The 20,368-nt window shown below is 33.0% G+C and overlaps 1 protein-coding gene across 2 annotated transcripts in view; it reads right to left on the bottom strand.

The window, feature by feature from the left end:
• Nucleotides 1-338: 338 nt before the first annotated feature.
• The window catches only part of PHIP (PHIP subunit of CUL4-Ring ligase complex), a 199,422-nt gene continuing 179,392 nt past the window's right edge, over nt 339-20,368 (bottom strand). The window contains exons 36-40 of one of the 2 annotated variants that reach the window (XM_020975528.2): nt 17,209-17,361; nt 15,984-16,147; nt 15,241-15,503; nt 8,423-8,602; nt 339-6,011 (exon numbers count right to left, since the gene is read on the bottom strand). In XM_020975528.2, coding sequence (XP_020831187.1) covers nt 5,356-6,011; nt 8,423-8,602; nt 15,241-15,503; nt 15,984-16,147; nt 17,209-17,361 — 1,416 coding nt within the window. In that variant the 3' untranslated portion in view covers nt 339-5,355. The remainder of the gene's footprint in view (nt 6,012-8,422; nt 8,603-15,240; nt 15,504-15,983; nt 16,148-17,208; nt 17,362-20,368) is intronic. The other variant, XM_020975529.2, reaches the window with a different exon arrangement.

Below are 20,368 nucleotides of genomic sequence, written 5' to 3'. Positions count from 1 at the left end.
TGAAATCTAGGTCTCACTAGACAATTTAACACACACAGGAAATTCACTGTCTGGTAGTAGGGTGGTCTTTAAATTCAGATTCCTATAAAAAGCATGACAATTTGTGACGTAAGTCTGACTACTAGGTAGGTGTCAAATGAAACCTAGTGAGGATATCCACGTTCCTGAGAATCTTCACATTAAATAGAAGTATTTACTTTAACACTGAATGCTTGAGACTTCTCCCACAGAATTAAAATTAAGCATAAAATGGACTTTTGAGATTAAAACATTATGGTATATGCAAAGATTTATAATGACAAAAAGGCAGTTAAGTAGAAAGAAGAGGCACTACTAAATAGCTTAGAAAAACAAGTTTTCTATTTATTTAAAAATAGGTTTGTAGTTACTACATTGCAGTGACAGGAATTCTTACACATACATTCTAGTTTGTATAAAAGGATTCAAAGAATTATGCATCAAAACTAACATAGAAAGTGTCCACATAACAGTAAAGAAAGGTCCAATCAGTATGTACAAAAAGAAAGGGCACTGTTATCCTGTTGTGAGACTGCAGGTTATAACAACATGATGTTCCAGGTTTCTGGAAGAAAAAAACTGGATAAAGCTAACGAATTATCTTGTTTTGAAACTGTATGGTATTTATTACATACAACAGATTTAACATTGTATTCTGTACAAAATAAGTGTATTTTAAATCTGAAAATGTGTCAGTTTTCAAAATTAACCCTCTAGGTCACTTTCTTAAAATTGAGCTACATTCTACACATGTCTAAATATCTTAAGTGACAGGATTTATATTTTTCTAAAAGATCTTTAATAAGATCCCTGTCTTGGTTTGCAGTTTCAATATGGTCCAAAAATGTAACTTTTATTTGTCTCATACTCTACAGCATACCATACTGGTAAATCAACATGCACAACCTTACATAGAACATAGCATGTATGTGCACGTGCCTTATATGCATGTATACAAGGTGGACATTGATATACCATTCAAAACCTAACCTCTTAATTCTTTAAATGTAGAAATTCATTGTACAATATCACCACCCACCATCATGTATTTGGTTTGTGCCATATAAGGTTAATTTCCTGATGTGTTTATCTGCATCAAAAATAATTACAAAGTAGAGCTATCAGCTATCAAAATGAAACCCCAAAACTATATAGCTCAGATCATTTATAACTATTTTATTTTTATTGCAGTGTGTACAAATTAATCTCTGGAGCTCCAAAACTGGTACTTGTAGCTTTCAGACATTATTTTACCTTTTTTATGATAATAAACAAAACTAACTTTCTTCACTGGGAGTGCTTAAGAGTATTTAGTATCGTTAACAATTCTTCTCATAGCAAATGAAAGATTACAGAATTTAAATGACCTGAAAATGAAACCAAAAACAAAAAACCCCAATTTTGATTTATTTATAACACAAAACCAAAAATTCAGATGAGGAGATAAAAATGCAGTAATTTGCAATCTTGGTAGAAATAATATCCAGATTTGGGGCCATTCCTAGAGCACAAAGTCCTTTCCTTGCTACAATGTGCATAAATGTTAAAATATGTAGAGAAACTAAGCAGAAAAGCATAGCCCTTTAATCAATTGAGTATCTCAGTCCCCCCAACTAATTATAAAAAACTGCAAGGTAATATGAAAAATATAAAATACAAATTAAAAATTACTTAAACATCAAATTTCAACAGGTAGTAAACAGAAAATAAGACTGTTTCCAGCTGAAGTTTAAGCGGGTATGAGCAAAGTATATGTCATGGAATGTTGTTAGAATTGAAGCAACTGCAAAGCTTGGATGTGCTAGTTTAGTCTACATATGACAATCTTTAAAAAACTGCTGACATCCAACAAGCTAAAATCGGTATCTGAATACATTTGTACAGTAACAGTGTACTGACTGGTCTACTGCACCATACAGACAAGTGACAGTTCTAGAAGTTAACATACATGCGGCATGAGGGTCCTTTTGTCAGTCAATAATATATCTTACACAATTCATTTCCTAGTAATACTAAATTCAGTCAATCCCATCTTTTAAAATATGCCAAAACCCAATCCCAAATTGTACAAATAAAATGTACACAAATATTTCATACAGTCATTCAAATCACATTTAAAGAGGAAGACAATTTGTAAAGATATAACTACTTGTCATAATATAATGACAATCAAACATTATTCTTTTCAGTTGCAGTGAAATTGGATACTTAAATCAGTGGAAATAAATCTAATAAACTCTGGCCTCAGTTCATACTTACAGACAGAAAATAGTCTAAAACCACAATATCAGAGCTGAATGGATTTAGATTAATGAAGCTACAAATCTACTGTGCCAGGGTTATGAGGCTATAATTAGGTTTAATGTTTTAACTGCATATTTGCAACATTTATGTGTTTTGCAAAAAAAAAATCACTTTGGGACAAATTTTTATGAGTTATGTTTTAGGTAACTGAAAATACAGATGGCTTTTATATATTACATGCCTATAACAAGCAATAGTTTATGAAAATTATTCCAACAAATGAGATTATTTTATTGCTCACGTGGAACAACTTGGGGTGTGTGTGTGTGTGTGTGTGTGTGTGTGTGTGTGTGTGTGTGTGTGTGTGTGTGTGTGACCACACAAAGAATTGATATCAATGTCTCAGGACATTTTCCTAAACAGAAAACACACAAAAGAAGGTAAGGACTTAAAGCTTTTGAACTAAACCTTTGCAACGCAGTGAAGCTAAATTATAAAAATATAAAATTTAAATATATCTTGCTTTACTAATAAAAATTTAAAAGTGTTTCAATTCAAAAGAACCTGACCCAAATAATTCATGATTCATTAAGAAACCAGCGTCTAGTAAAACTGTAAGCTTAAGGTCATAAATATACAGTGTTTGCAGAACAGAAAGAATTATATGCTGCAGATAAGACCTTAAATACTCATTTCTTTGCTCAAGAGTTTAGAATCATCCCACACACTGTACTAGAAGTGTTATTATACTCTCCAAGATGGTATATGGGTCCTTCTTGTCAGTTCATAGCTTTATACTGTACACACCATAAAAATATATATGCATATCTGTATATATTTTTACAGAAGATGAATTTTTAAATGAATGCTATTGTTCTTAACACAATGCAGATAACATCAGGAAATTACATATCTGATATTGATTGCCTTCAAAAGCAATGAGATCTTTTAAATTAATCATTGTTAAAGGTCAAACACACACTTCATTATTTTTAATGTTGTAACCGAAAGACTGCATTTTACTGTACAACCAAGCAAGCCTTCCACCTTCTGCATTATGAATGGGTTAGCCACTGAATTTTAACTGAATAGTTAAATAATCGTTAGAAAAAATAAATATACAAAGAAACCTGCAAAGTTTTCAAATTAGTTTTTTCCCCAAAATGTAAAATCATAGCAACCCAGTCAAAATTTGGAAAATGGTTTACTTAATTTTACATGAGGATTTTTTGCACAAATCTAAGTATAAACTTAACCTGAAAAGTCCAAATGTATCAACTATTATTTTTCTTCAGAATAATTAAATGATAGTTAATATTTAACATAATCAGAATATATGAAGATTACCATGCAATTTAATTTGGAACATTCAATTTGAAGACCTTTATTCTTCTACAGCTGGGTTATGATAATACACTGTTTCCTAATCCCATTTCAAAAATGTAGCATCTGAAAATTTTGGTTACATTTTTGTACCATACCAGTCCTCAGAAAATACTACATCCTTTAAATTTTTCTTATAATGGACAACATTTTTTGAACAGAAATGGTATTTTAAGTTGGTTTTTAAGGTATAAAATAACTAAATGTACCATAAACAAATAAATAACTGCTTTCCTTTTCCATAGCAGTACATATAGCAATACATTCCCCTAAGTCATATAGTTATCATTTACAATAGACAACTTAATTTTACTAAAGATGCAAAAAAAAAAAAAATAGAATACAAGGCACAATCATTAAATGGAATTTTTCTTTAGGGTGTATATTGACTTTATCAGCGTGATAAGGATACCGTAAAAAGTGCAGAAAAAACACAATGTGCAATGAGACCACTGTATAAAACATGATTGCATAAAAAGTGATTTGGCCTATTTTAACCTTTATAATTGAAAATAACCAATCTTCCTCTTAAAATTAAACTATAAAGTATGACATTTTGAAATTATTTTTATTCTAGTGCTATTTTAAAAATCCTGAAAAGAATTTTACCTGGGTAATATTGTATATGCATGTGTTTGTATATATATTTTTATATATCCATCTATCAATATATACACATACACATACATTTCTTCGTAAGTCATTTTAGCCTAGTAAATGTCTGACGTTATAGAAATGATATTAATCCAGATCAAGTAAACAGCAAATCCCATACTTTTCCTGTAATTTCCTTGAATCCTTTAACCACTTAAATATTTTGTCTAAAACATCTCTGTCAAAGGACTCCCACCAGTGCGTTATTTTTAAGTACCAAAAGGATAAATCTTAGCACAATTTTAAATAACTTGCTAATTAGAATAACGTATAGCCTTTCTCACTGTTGAAAACTGTATGCTGTACAGAGAGTCAAAAATAGGCTTCCCACTGCACTGATGCTCAGTCTTTGGCACAATAAACAGAGATTTAGTGATTGATACAAGAATCAAGGTCTGAAAAATTAGACACCAGTCAAACTTTTTCCAATGTGGATATATTTTTTATAAGAACATTTTTTTTTCTAGGTTTGGCAGAAATGGGATAAAGCAAAGTCTGTTCTAAGCTTCTGTAGATGAATTTTCAATCATTACTTAAATTAAAGATTAGTAAAATTTGGTAATTTTATATGTATCTTTACTGGAAACACAATTCTTAATTTACTGCCACTCTTTGCAACATTCTGTCTTCCTAGGAGACAAGACTTCTATAATCAATAGAAATGTACCTTGCTTGGTCAAAAATAAAACATACATTGTAGCATGAAAAGTTCTGTCACTAGGAATATGATGCACCTCCAACAGTGCAAAGCAGATCTTTCTCTTTCATAAATAAACCAGGAATTGCTCCCCTCTCCCCTCTGAATTGTGAATAAAATGACTGCTGAAATGTATAACCTATTTGAGGGCAATAAATAGCAAACATTTAAAATATATATATTTCTTTAAAGAAGTGTTCTTTAAGTTTCTTTTTTTCTTTTCTTTTTTTTTTTTGGCTAATTCTTTCAAATTATAACATTCTCTAATCCATAATAGCAGCAAGGAAGAAGCCTTGGTTCTACTTGTTCCTTAACTGTACCTGCTTTATATCATTTAAAGTAAAATGTTTTGGTACATGTTACCAACCAATTAAATTAGCTTTTGCTTTTTCAGTCAACTTTCGGACTCGTCCTCTGCTAGATGTTCCAAAAGTCAAAGAGGTGTCTTCAAATAATAGCTGCCTTTGTTCTTCTTCAGAGTCATCTTCATTGTAAAACGCTGTCCTTCGACCCTGGTTTCTAGTTCTCATGTGGGGCTCAGAGCCCTTAAGTTCCTCAGACCCTTCATCCTCATCCATAGGTTCATCTGTCTTTTTTCTGCTACTTCTTCTTAGCATTTTAACACTTACAGGAACCATAAGGTCTGAGTCTGGCTTCTGTGCCTTTGTCTTTCTTTTGGGCTTTCTGCCCCCACGGCCCTTTTTTTGTAACAAATCTTCTTTTACAACATTAGTTTCAGAAAGAAAATTGCACGCTGAAGAAGCTGCAGTTACTTCATCATTAATCACATCTCTAATGGTCTGTACTACGTTTTGCTCTGAATTTTCCTGTTTTATACACTGTAGTTTTTTGGGCTTTCTGCCTCTTTTCTTGTGCACAACTTCATTGCTGCTTATATTCACCTCTACCTTAGGTTTCCTTCCAGGGCCTCTCTTTACAACAAGTTTTGATGGCTGACCTCCATGTCCATTTACTTGGATGCTTCCTGATGCCAAGGCATTATTCTTGCAATCTGCTAAGACAGTACAATGACAGTGTATTATTACAGGATATGGAGGAGATGAATTTGCATTTTTGTTAGCTCTCATAATACATAATAAACTCATCATTTTACTTTTTTCAAATAATAAATAAAAACATAACCCTCCCAAAGATACTTTTATTATTGTTGTTACTATTGCTGTAGAAAAAAGTCAAGTCGCAAGATGTTAATATGACTTGTCTGAAACAACACAGCAAGTGAGCAACAGAGGTGAGACCGAGAAATCAGATTACCTGCCAGCCCAATTTTTTTTTTCATATCACTCTACTGGATTTTATTCACTTTCATACACTGGCTGCCATTAGTCTAATTGGTAACAGATATCAAATGGACTTTAGGGATAAGATCATGTGTAACACTGTGTCAACGTTCTCTTATACTGTTTCATAAATTGCCATATAGACAATAGACTTTCTCTCCAAAACCCCTTTTAAGAAGGAGCTACCACAAAACTACTGCCAGAATACTAAAATGATTCAGTTAACAATTCTGTAAGGATATGACAGCAGTTTTAACACTCATAATATAATAGAAATAGAACAGAATACAAGAATTATATATAGGATGATAACAATAAAGTTAAATGGTGATTTTGCATAGCACAGAGAAGTTCCTGTCTGTTAATAAAACCTACAGTTCTTTTCCCCAATAGTTACATGATTTCAAGTAAATTCTTTCACTTATTTTGGTAATATACCTGTTAAACTATTAAGAATAGACTTTAAAATTAAGGTAAAAATTTTATAATAAATCCCACATCTCACTCAATTATCTTAGTGTAAAGATACTCTCTTAACAAGAACACAATGCTACAGTCCATATTTAGTTCATAGGATCTAGACATAAAACACAACACAATGCCCAGGTTCTCCAGTGTAGAAAGAAGTAAAGAGAGAGATATACGACTCATAAGCTATTCTTACCCATTTGTTCCTTCCAGTTATTGATTTTTCTGTGTTTAATTTTGACAGGTGGTTAATGAAGTTTTTATGGACCATTTGCTAAGGTAGAAATTTTTTTGACGCACAGAATACTTCTTTATAGATGAAGTGCTCCTGTCTATTAAGCCTTTCTTTTCCCTTCTCATACATCCTCACCGAAAATTCCTTTCTCAAATTTCTTACAGCACTCTGTATTTCTCCTCTGCATCAATGTGACTTTTCATGTTATAAAGTTGTTGGTGTACTTGTACATTATGCCATAATATGCTCCTTAAGAAAATGGCTTGTGTTGTATATTATGTATAGAATAGCATGTATCAGGCACTTAATAAATGTTTCTTGAAAGGAAATAGTGTTCACAGTAATACAATTTAACCTATAGCTATATTTAAAAGAGAAATAGACTAGTTAAGTGATTTTCTTCAAGGTCACATAGCGTAAAATCTATAATTAATACCGTCATTTCCTGACTTCAAATGTAAGACACTAACTATGGTTTGGAGCTGACAGAGAGAGTCTGTCTGCATCCCTAGATAGAATTCTGAATACATTTCCCTATAAAGCATTGTTATGCACAGGGGTTATATGGAACTTTAACAGAAATATATTATAGGTCTAACTGGCTTTTTGTGTGGGCTGACCTGAGAATCAAGCCACTACACATAACTATTTCTGGGGGAAAATTTATTAAGAATTCCAACTACCAATTACAAAACATTTAGACTACAACCCATTTTTAAGTTGGAAGCAGCTTATAATATCAATGTTAAAGAACTAAATATTCACTAATTAATATACTTCAGACAACTGGCCAACTTTACTATGATAGTGGTTTGATTGCACCATTTCCAAATTGAGAATTAAATGCGCTAGACTACATAGTTATGTTATATTAGTGCTACAGACATTAATATTTAAATATGCAGATAGTATTTCAGAGTTTAGAATTTTGAAAGTAAGAAGCAACTGAGAAGAAACATAGCTCAACAAAGGATTTAACTATTGAAAAAGTGAGGATAATACAGATAAGGAATGAAAGAAGAAAAAGGATAGATGAATAATTTAGGACATATTTTTGATCTTGTGAAGTCAGTTTTTAACATATTCAGTATTAACAACCAACCACTTTACTGAATCTCCCCTGAACAAAGTTACAAAAAATGCCTGTATCCAAGGAGCTTGGAAATACATCCTTTAACTTCAGAAGAAACCTGACAATTTTTTTAACATAGGAGAATATAAGAAGTTTTAGGCTTTTCTTACTACATAGGTCTCTAAATTTGTTTGGTTTAAACCACATCTTTAGATGTGTCAGCTCCCCACAGGAAAGATCTAATACAACATGAGCAGTCTAAAAGTTGAGTGTTAGTCCTAACAGTAGAACCAGCATTATTAATGAATTCTAGCGCACCTTCAAATACACCTGAAAAGTTAACAACATACCTTGCTGAATTGGAGTGGGTGACTTGCTAAGAGTAGATGACTTCATTTTACGTTTGACTGGCTTTTCCTTCTCCATATTTTCTCTTGCAGAGTTATTTCTAGTGCTGTGACTAAAATTAGATTGACTAGGGCCTGAAAGAGTATTTACATTTTTGGAATGTTTTGCAGAATTCTCCAGTACTGGAAAAAAAGAAAAGAACAAGATCTTCTAAGCCAAAATTCACTGAAACTTATCATGGGAGGCACTTCAACTCCCATTCCTTCACCCATTAGGAAACAGGCTATGACTGCTTCGAATGCATAACTAGATTAGTAAGGTTCAAAAAATTTGGGCTAATACTCACAACTTTCAACTTCAAACACTCAATTTTAAAAGGGGATGATGACTCAGAAATGGAAGTCATTTATAGTTCTTGCTTCCTTTCTTTTATAAGAAGCTGTCCCACCATATTTTTGATTAATCTAGGTTGACAGAAAGCCCTGGGACACTATTTATAATGATTATTTATACATGTTGTTGATGAACTTCCATTAAAGTTGTTTTCTAATAGTCTATTATGGTATAGATATGACACAGTGTTCTCAAATGCAATACTAGCTACTGCAACTTATAGCAAGTGCTACGAACTGCTAGGACTTCTGCTGTATTGGTCCAGAGTCAATGTGTTATTTTTTTTCTCTTTTTTTTAATTTAGCATTTTATTTTCCCCCAGTTACATGTAAAAGCAATTTCAACATTCATTTATAAAACTTTTGAGTTCCACATTGTCTCCCTTCCTCCCTCTCCAACCCCATCTCATTGAGAATGCAAGCAATTCGATATACATTATACATGTGTAGTCATGCAAAACACTTCCATAATAGCCACGTTGTGAAGGACTAACTATATTTCTCTCCATCCTAAATCCCTTCAACCCCACCCCCAATTACCCCCTCCTTCATTCTATTTTCTCTCCTTTCACCCTGTCCCTCCCAATGTGTTATTTTCAAGGCCACCAGGTGGCGCTGTGGACAGAGCATTGATTGTCCTGGAGTCTGGAGGACCTGATTTCAAATCCAGCCTTAGACTAGCTGTGTGACCCTGGGCAAATCACTTAATTCCTTTTTGTCTCAGTTTCCTTATATGTAAAATGAGGATAATAAGAGCAACTATCTTGACATCTTGTTTGTAAGCATCAAATGTAACTATAAATGTAAAAATGTAAATATAATTGTCAAGTGCTTAACACACAGTAAGCTCTATATAAATGAAAGCTATTATTATTAGTTATTGTTTCTGGTCTAAGAATTAGCCTTACTAATTTCAGAGAGGCTCATCAAGCAATCAAAAAACATTTATTAAATGAATGTTGCCTAATTTCAAAGTAGAGGCAAGAGAAAATGCTTTCCCTCACTCCCCTGCAAAGCTATGTGTTTTGAGGGAAAGATGCAGGAGGAGGTCCCATGGCTATGGTCATTGCATATATTGTCAGATTTTAAAATGTATTAATTGCACTTGCTGATTCTTTTTTTTTTTTTTTTTAAATCTTTGTTATGAGAGATGGAGCTCTGGAAGGGGGGAGGGGGAGGAGGGAGGAGTACATAAGGAAATTTAGGTACTATAAAAAACAAAAGATCTCAATAAACACTTTTTAAAAAAAGTAACAAACACCTATATGCCAGGGACAGATAGTGCTAGGTGCTGGGGATAAAAAGACACAAAGAAAACAATTCCCTCATTTGAGGAACTTACAATGTATTGGGTAAAACGACATGTAAAAATTTAAGTAAACACTAACAGCTGAAAAGATCTCATGTAGGAAGTGACACTTTAGGTTGAGTTTTATAGGAAGCTAGAGTATACTAAGAGACAGATGTGAGGAGGGAGTAATTCCAAGAATGGATGGTATTGTGTAAAGGCACAGAGATGTGGGAGATGCAATTTCATGTGGGAGTACAGGGCATGTTCATGCCAGATTCCAAAAGGCAGAAAAAGTGATAGATATGATGCAGTAGGGATGTATTTCAAGTCAAGAAGGCCCGAGTTTAAATCCTCCCTCCACACCTGTGTTAGTGTAAGAAAGTCACAACCTCTCTAAGCCTCAGTTTCTGCATCTGTTAAACAAAGACAGTAATATTGTTGTACCTGCTTCATATCTGTGAAACAAAAATGAGATAATGCAAATAAAGTATTTTACAAACTTTAAAGGGCTATATAAACGCCTGCAAAAAATAAGTGATAATTTTATAGTAATTTATGCAAAAAGGAGATTGAAACAAGACTTGGTAAACTAGATACATATGAGGCAAAGAGAGAAAGAAAAATCCAAGGTTACTTTAAACCCTAACTGACTGAATTATAAAATCAAAGTTCAGGTTTGGTCAGGTTAAGGACCAATTATAACTGTTTACTTCTTATGTATGATAAATATTATCAGTTCTATTATGACTGTCATTTTTATTTGGGTAGTCTGAAATAAAGGCTTAGGCTGAGATGAGTATAATGGTGTGATTCTAAAAACAAAATAAAACTGTAAGAGAGATAAAAATGAGCAAATTACACAAATGAGGCAAAAAAAATTGATACAGAAGTTAGTAGGGGAGAGGGTGGGTTGTGCTAAATTTGGGAGTCATCAGTATAAAAAGGCTACTTGAAATTATAAAAAAAAGGATGTTTTCATCAAGGAAGTAAATGTTAAAAGAAAAGAACAGAAAGCTGAAGGATAAGTTTTGGGAGATACCTACAATTAATATGTGAAAAGTGGAGGAATGGAGAGAAACAAAGTAAGAAACTCAGACATTCTGCCCTTATCATAGCCAACAGGAGAATTTCAAGAACAGCCTTTTAGCAAGAGGTTAGTCAACATTATCAAATGGTCCTGAGAAGTAAAGGAAGGAGACAACCAATAAGGCTTTGGATTCAACTAGCTAACACTTTTCAAAAAGGTTTTTTTGCTACAGGGGAACACTCAGGAAAATATTGCAAAATTTTCACAATATAACAAGTATTTTACTGTCCCAAACATTAATCAACAAGTGAAAAAATAAGAGATCTTCTACTCTATTAAAAACCATTAAACTATTAAAAACTATTTTTTAAAAAAAGCAGAGGATTCTGGGAAGATGGAGGAGTAGGTCAGAAAACTTTCAGCTCTCCAAATTTCCTCCACAGAAGAAGACAGAACATTGCCTCAGAGGAAATGAAGAGCAGCAGAAATAAACAAGTCAGGGCAAAGCAGTTGTTGTCCTAAGACAACCTAACAAGACCCTATGAAAGACCTGACTTACAGGGCAGAAGGGGGCGAAGGTTCAGCCTGAGTGAAGTGCAAACACCTCCGAGGCCAACTCTGCGGAATCAACAAACAGCAAGCTCTGGGCAGCTAGGGTTGGGAGGCAGCCTCAGGCTTAGAAACTTCAGTCTCACAGACTGTGTAGAGGTCTGAAGGCTGAGAAGGAAAAGACTGAAGGACCTTCCACTGACAAGGGATGCCAAGCGTAGCTGTGCTGACCAAACTCATCCTGGGCTGTGGCTTTGGGAAGAAGAAGCTAGCACACACCTGCTAAGTGCAGTAACAGAGGGGTGGGGACCTGTGGGCTGTGGATACTCTCAGGAGAGCAGAGTCCCTGATTTCAATTCCAGGGAAGGGAGGACAGCTGTATTTTGTAGCCACCGGAGGGAGTAACATCATTGTGACCTGGACTGACTTAGCAGTGGAGAGGAGAGCCCAAGTTTGACAGCCCTCAGAAAGTGACAGTAAGAAGAGCCTGAGGCTTGGGGCATTACTCCCTATAACCTTGGGACTAGAACTGATGGAAGAAAGATAGAAAGACAGAAAGAAAGAGAAAGAAACAAAGAACAAAGGAGAAAGAACCCAACCATAGATAGCTAGTATGGAGATAGAGAAGACATGAGTTCATATTCAGAGGAAGATAATGGAGCTAAAAAAGCCACCCCATTTTCAATGAGAAGTGCTGAATGGTCTGAAGCACAAAAAAATTTCTTAGAAGAACTTAAAAAGACTTTAAAAATCAAATAGAGATTGAGGAAAAATTAGAAAAAAAGTAACAGCAATCCAAGAAAATTGTGAAAAAGTCAACAAAACTGAAATAGAGAACCAAAAACTTAAGGAAGAAAATAATTCCTTGAAAGGCTAGAATTGGGGAAAGGGAAGCTAATGACGTTCTAAGACACAAAGAAATAATAAAACAAAATCAAAAGAATGAAAAAAAAATGCAAGAAAATATAAAACATCCCATCAGAAAAATAACTTATCTGGAGAATAGATCAAGGAGAAATAAAACAAAAATAGACAGATTGCTCCAAAATTATGATGAAAAAAGGAATTCTGATACATTACAAGAAATTATCAAGGAAAACTGCCCTGAACTTCTAGAACAAGAAGGCAAAACAGAAACAGAAAAAAATTAAACTATCACCACCTAAAAGAGATCCCCGAAGGAAAACTTACATGAATAGCACAGCCAAGTTTCAAAGCACCCAGGTTAAGGAGGAAATATTGGAAGCAACAAGAAAAAAAACAATTTAAATATTGTGAAACTACAATAAGGATTACACAAAACCTAGAAGCTACTACATTGAAGGACTGTAGGTCTTAGAATACTTTATTTTCATGGAGCAAAAGACATGAGGTTAAGACTAAGAGTAACCTATCCAGCAAAGTTAAATATAATCCTGAATTAAAAATAAAAAAGACACTTAATGAACAGAAAGACTTCTAGGTATTTATGACAAAAACAGTAGAACTTAAGGGAAAATTTGACACATAACATCCAGGAGAAATATAAAGTAAACATTAAGGACCAATTATAAGGGACTCGACAAGATCTGTTTACTTCTTACGTATGCTAAGTATCAGTTCGTCATTTTTATTTGGGCAATCTGAAAGAAAGGGTTGGGTTGAGGTAAGTATGATGGGGTGATTCTAAAAATAAAACTGTATAAGGACAGATAGAAAGGGGCAATGATCTCATACAAATGAGGCAAAAGAAAAAAAAAAAGGATACCGATAGAGCTAGCAGAGGGGAGGGCAGTTTGTGCTAAAACCATACTCTCATCAGAAATGGGTCAAAGACGGAACTATCTGTCTATCTATCTTTATCTAGAAAAGTATAAAAGTTCTATATCCCGAAAGAAGAGAGCAAGGGATAGGGTGGGGGGAGAGGATAAGGATGGAATTCTTGGAGGTGTGGATAGGTTAATGAATAGGGCAGGTAAGGTAGCAGGTAGAAGTAAAGCTGAGGAGTGATAGGAATAAGGTGAGAATACTAAAAAGAAAAATAGGTAGAAAGAAAACACACAAATAATTATAGATACGAATGTGAATGGGAGGAATTTACCCATAAAATGGAAACTGATAGCAGATAAAAATTTGACTTCAACAATAGGTTGCTTCCAGGAAATGCTATAAAAATGAAAGATACACATAAACTTAAAATAAAGGTCAGGAGTAGAATTTATTATATAAAAAAGCAGGGGCAGTAATCATGATTTCAGACAAAGTTAAAGTTAAAATAGATTTAATCAAAAGAGAAAAATAAGGGAACTATACTACATGTCAATAGTGTTTTAGACCACTTTAAAATAACTAGACAGTCTAAAATACCTGAGAGTATACCTGCCAAAACTGACACAGGAACTATATAAATATAAATATAAAACACTTTTTATACAAATAAAGTTATTTGTATATAACTGAAGTAATATTTATTGTTTATGGGTAGATAAAGCTAATATAGTAAAAAAAATGACAATTATACCTAACTAATCTATATAATGCCATCCCAATTAAATTACTAAAAAATTATGTTACTGAGTGAGAAGAAACATTAACAAAGTTCATTAGAACATAAGGCCAAGAACTTCAAAGAAACTAAGGGGGAAAAAATGTAAAGCAGATTCAGTAGTATCAGACCTTAAACCATATTATAAGGTGAGAGCAGTGCTGAAATGTAAAATGAATAATTTTCATTATTTTAAAGTAAAATGTTCTTTAATAAATAAAACTCATGCACCCAAGAAAAGAAGGTATGCAGAAAGTTGGGGGAAAACTTTTATAGACAATCTTCCTGACAGAATGGAATTGGTGTAGGAAAATGAGCTGGTTGATTTAGAAAAACACAGAAATGCTTTAACTTACGAAAAAAGATGCTATCCACCTTCAGAGAAACAGACGACAAGTAGAAATAAACATAGTACGGTCTTATAAATATGTGTGTGAGTATATGTGTATGTTAATGGATATTCATATATATGTATAATATGTGTGCATGTATATCTATCTATATCTGTAATCTTTGTGCTTAACTGTAGCCTTCGGGGAGGAGGCGGGGAAAATAACATAAAAAGTGCACAGAAGAGAACAAAAGAAAACCTACAAGGAAGCTAAGAAAAGCTGGACAGCTTTGAAAACAATGTGTAGTATTTCTTATATAGGTTTTCTTGAAATGGATTTATATTGAATCCTCTCTTATGTTCTGCTGTGTACATGGCAATTTTTTTTACCTTTCTTATTTTGTACTTAAGTTTAAAATAAATTTAAAAATTAAAAAGAAAAAAAAGCAAAGAAAAAGGAATGATTTTAGGCTTCACAAAGTACAGGCTAGTTGTGTTTATGACTGCAAATCTTAAAGGAAAAAAAAGGTTTAGAAAAAAACACAAAATCCTCTGCAGAGGCTTACTGAAATCAATGCAAAAGTAACATATTTCATTCTACAAAGGTATCAAGAGTAAAGAATTTCGATAATTTAGACATAAGTTCACAGGGACATCATTTTACTAAGGAATCTTAAATTAAGAAATTATGAATGACTTGACTCACTTGTTTTCCCAGGCATCACAGAAACATTAGATTTGGAAATCAAAGGTTTGCTTCCTGAAGATGTAGACGGTTGCTCAGTTATAGTGAGGTCTGTAAGTCCTCTGTTGCTTCTAGTTCGTACCACAGAATTGGACTCAATACTTTTTCCATTCATCTGAGCAGCATTGTGTCTTGGGGCTGTTGTTCGTGAAGGTGTAGAAAATGGAGAGGTAGAGATATCTGCCTTCAGGAGAGGTTTTAATAACCTTTTTTTCCTTTCAGGGCTGGAAATTTAAAAAATGAAGCTTGTAACACACATGGTCATTTGTAGTTACATGAGGATCCACATACAACTTTTGCCAATACTGTGGGATTCAAAATAATTTGTACTGTAATGAAATGTTAAATGTGACATTTGTAGTGAATTTTAAGGAGTAGTGAGCTTCAGATAAGTGAATCTTTAATGAAAGATCACTGTAAATGCTATAGTTACATATGACAGAAAAAGCATGATGCCATCACTATCCTAAAAATACTGTTTTATTGTATGTTTAGCAGTTATTTGAATTTAAGCACTTACACTAGTATAGCTTTAGTTAAAGTTAAAAATCCTCCACATCATAGGAACTTGCATGTCAAATATATCATTCTGTAATATAGGGAATAGTAAAAGAAGCATTAAAAAAAAACCACACAAAGTTTAACCATTCAGATGTCAAACCTATGGATCACTTCACGCTTTAAAAAAAAAAATAACTATGTACCTTGATGCAGTGCTACTGGAAATAGAGCTGCTTCTGTTTCTTTTCTTCCTCTTTTTGGTTATGGTATTTCTTTTATGGAAACGAAGAGCAGATTTATAATCTGATAAAACTGAACTAATGTGTTCCTCAAAGAAAGCAGACAGACGCAAACTCATACTATAAATCTATAAATGAAAGGAACTGTGTCAGTGTTTTAACAATTACATACAATAGTAAATTTTCTTTTCAGTAAAATCCTGATTTTAAAAATCACATAAATTTTTTATTAAAAAAAGTTAACACTTATAAGATTTATGCCCTAAATGAAAGGAAACAAGCACTTATAAAATACCCACTATGTGTCAGGTATGGTGGTAAGTGCTTTACAAATATTATCTCATTTTATTTTCATAACCATTGCAGGAGGTAAGTACTATTATCTTCATTTTACAGTTGAGAAAAATGAGGCAGAGAAAGGTTAAATTACTTGTGCAGGGTCATACAACTAGGTAGTGCCCTGAGGATGGAATCAAACTAAGGTCTTCCTAACTCCAAGTCCTATGCTTTAACCACTGTACCACATACCTTCCTCCTAAATGTAGTCTTTGGTTAAGATTTTGTTTTTTATTCTTTTTTTTGGTATGCAATACCTATAACTTTGAACTCTATAATCCATAAGAGTCCTCACAGTACCATCTTCACTGCTGACCTAATTAGCTATAGCTTCACTTAGAACACAATGGGCTAGTTTCCATGTACTGAGATCCATTATCTCACTTCCAGAGTTAAAACCAAGGAAATATTTTAATTTTTATATTTACAAATTTACATTTATAAATTACCCACAGAAATGTTCTTCCTCCATTAAATAAGAATTGACCACACAATATTTTAAAAAAAAGACAAGTTAGTTTCTGAAAATTATTTACTCCACTTGCAAACCAAGATTCAAACCATTACTAATCAACTACACTATTTTTCTCCCCCAGAAAATACCTTTCTTCAGATAAACACTTCATTTTCATAGACAGTACAAACTAATGAAGGCATGAGAGTTCGTATTCAATTCTGTTAACTAAAGTTAGTGAACAAACATCTAAATTACTTTTGCAGATTAGAAAACATTTCAATATTGTTTTAAAATTTATATAGCCAGCTATAAACACTCAGTTGTTTACATTTATAAATAAAGATGGTAATACGAGCAGAAAATTACACATTTGAGAAAGAAAATTTAATTCCATACCCTTGATCTCTTGCTTGGTGTATAAGCTTTGGAATTGCTAAAAATAAGTCTTACATCTTTACACAATTCCATTGGTGACTCATAATTCCCAGCTTCCAAAGTTTCCCTAACTGTAGCAAAATCCATTGGAGTATCAATAATGTCTCTGTAATCCTACAGGGGGAAAAAAAAAGATTTTAAGGCTGTAAATCAATGTTCCTCAAAGTTAGAAGGGCCCATGTAAGTTCTAAGAGAGCCACAGAGACTAGCCCTGTTAGTAATCAACCTCCCCAGTTTCCCAATGTTCCAAATAAAAAATATTTTCTTAGGTAGCATCAGCCTCTATATTTACCTCTCCCTATTCTCAGTAATCAAAATCCAATCCAGTGCTTATATCCTCCCAGTATCACATACATCACTGCAGGCCTTTTCATGAAACAAAACAAAAAACCCCACACACATGAAGGTTATTTCCTTTTTAACATTATATGATCTTAAAGTTAAGAAGCGGGTATGTGGTGAACAAGTTTTGGGATCATCATGTATATATTATAGTTACAAGGAAAACTACATCAAAATAAATGTCATTTGTAATTTGTGTAAGTTTGAACTATGATATAATTATAGCTTCATCATAAAAAAGAGGCAATGTGAAATGCAGTTGTATTATACTTATTTAGGTCATATTTTTAGTAATCTTAATTTTCTGTTGCCATATATAGCTCTATACTGAAATAATAAAATATAATACTGTTGTTTTAATATAATTAATTATACTCTTAAAAAGAACTTTACATAATGTTAACCTAATTTCAGCCACACAAAAACTCTGAGAAATTGGCATTACTAGCATTATTATCCTCATTTCACAAATGAGTATAAAAGTTCAGAGGTGAAAACCTATGACCACACAACTACTATAAGAAAAATTAAAATCCAAGTCCAACACTGTATCTACTATATCATGTTCCCCCTGAAAAAGGTATCTGATGGGCAGGACACAAAAAAAATGCTAAGTGGTGAAACTGTGAACTGGTAAAATTGTTGTGGAAAGCAATTTGGAATTATACTAAAAAATTCACTAAACTGTACATACCTTTTGAGTTTTGATAGTATTACTAGGCAAATAATCCAAGGAGGCCAATAATAATGGGCAAAGTTCTACTTATACAAAAATACTTATTTCAGCACTTTCTGTAATATCAAAGAACTGGAAAAGTAGGCGCCCAATGATTAGAGAACAGCTGAGGAAACTGTGGCATATGAATATAACAGAATATTGCACTGAAAGAAATAGTGAACATGAATAATCAGAGAAAGGTGGGTAGACTTGTATGAAATAGTGTGGAACAAAGTAAGCAGAACAATTTACACAAAGACCATGGTAACAACATTAGAAGACATCAGAGGAGTGATAATGAAGTATGCTTTCTGCCTCTTGGCAGAGAAATGTGGAATGAGGCATACATTTTTGGACATGGCTAATGTGTTGGTTCTGTTTTGCTTATTTATTACAAGAGAGGCGTCTAATGATGGCAAAGTTGAATTATTGGGAAATGACAGCAACATTAAAAAAAAAACAAATGAAAGGATCAATTTTCAAAGGCACTTTGATGCCAGAATACTCCTAAATATCATTCTAGGAAAAACTAAGCCAGACTCTAGGGCTGCAATCAGAAAACTGTAAAAACCATGGCCAACACTTTCAACACCAAGTTGAAGGAAGACAGGAGGTATAAACTTTAGCAAAGGGGGGTCATTTAGAGTAGGGATAAAGTCCTCGATTCCTCATAGCCAATGCACAGTAAATGGATTCTTTTAACTCTGTATAATAAAATGATACTAAATTACATTTCCTATTTTAAGACAGCAAAGAAAACTATAACATGAAGTATAATTATAGAGTAATGAGATTAATTTTTTTTAACAAATGCATAGACATAAGTTCAAGATTTTGGAAAGCTATATACCTACTCCTGGCAAAACATTTTCTGAATTTGCTTCAGAGGCAGTATACCCATCACAAAAGAAAACCAGTCTCCTTTATTGCTATACTTTTGAACAGAAGGCTGTCAGCTTGATCATTCACATTATTTACCAGACCTAAAAGGGTCATTTCCAAAGGTCAAACTTATCCTCAAAAGATGACAATTTGCTGTAACTCAGAATTTTTTAAAGAATATGCATGACAGACAATTTTTCTTTTCCACCACCACTTCCCAATGACTCCCTCATGCCCCAAAAGAACTGTCTATTATAGCAAAGCACAGGACATTTTCAAAATAATAGCTTTAAAAATGTCTTAAGTAGTAGTTTTGGAAAAAATATACCAACTTGAAAGTGATAACACTCATTTGGATACATACGTTCTGGTAAGTTTGATAAACTAATTATTTCGTGGTTACAACTGTTAAGATTTCAGATTTTTTAAAATAAAAAATAAACATTTAAAAAGATGATTTGACAACAGTTTCTAATTTGTAAAATTAGCTTGTATCACTTAACAAGTGATGGATTAGTGAAGTACTTACTATTTTATCACTACATTAAATTTGGTAAATTTGTTTAATGCAATAGTTAAATGAAATTTTAAAATATCTGCTGATAGCCAATTAAATTTAAGGTGACAGGAACAAAGATTTAGAACTATTTGGAAGTTCAGAGATCTTCTATTCTAAGCAACCTCTTTATAGAGGAAGAAATTGAGGATGAGAGTTAATGACTGGCTCAAGGTCACACAAATACTACAAAGCAGAGCTGGGGATTTGAAACCAAAGACCTACATCTCCAACTTTAGTGTTTTCCTTCCCTTGACATCCCTGTTAACCTAATCTTATAAAAATCTGCTAGGTTTCAAATATTCCTAAATCTATTCCCCAAATTAATGGCCAATATCAGAAAATTGATGTACTTGAGAAGAGAGAAGTAAGCAAAATCAAGAGAAAAGTATATAACAATGACAATAATAGCATAAATAAAAACACCTCAAAAGGCAACTAAACTCTGATTAATTTTAGTCCTAGAGAACTTTAGAAGGTGAAACATCTTCTTCCCTCTTATACTACAGTTATGGAATGTTATATAATGTCAGAATGTCAGAAGCTTGTGTTATTTTTGCTTAAATTTTTCTTATAAAGGAGGGGAGAATATGTGAGTGGGGAAAGAATATAGGTATAAAAAC

Source organism: Phascolarctos cinereus, unplaced genomic scaffold (genome assembly GCF_003287225.1).
Source record: "Phascolarctos cinereus isolate Bilbo 61053 unplaced genomic scaffold, phaCin_HiC Scaffold_5;HRSCAF=322, whole genome shotgun sequence".
Taxonomy (NCBI): Eukaryota; Metazoa; Chordata; class Mammalia; order Diprotodontia; family Phascolarctidae; genus Phascolarctos; species Phascolarctos cinereus.
This window is presented reverse-complemented; position numbering and strand designations above follow the sequence as displayed.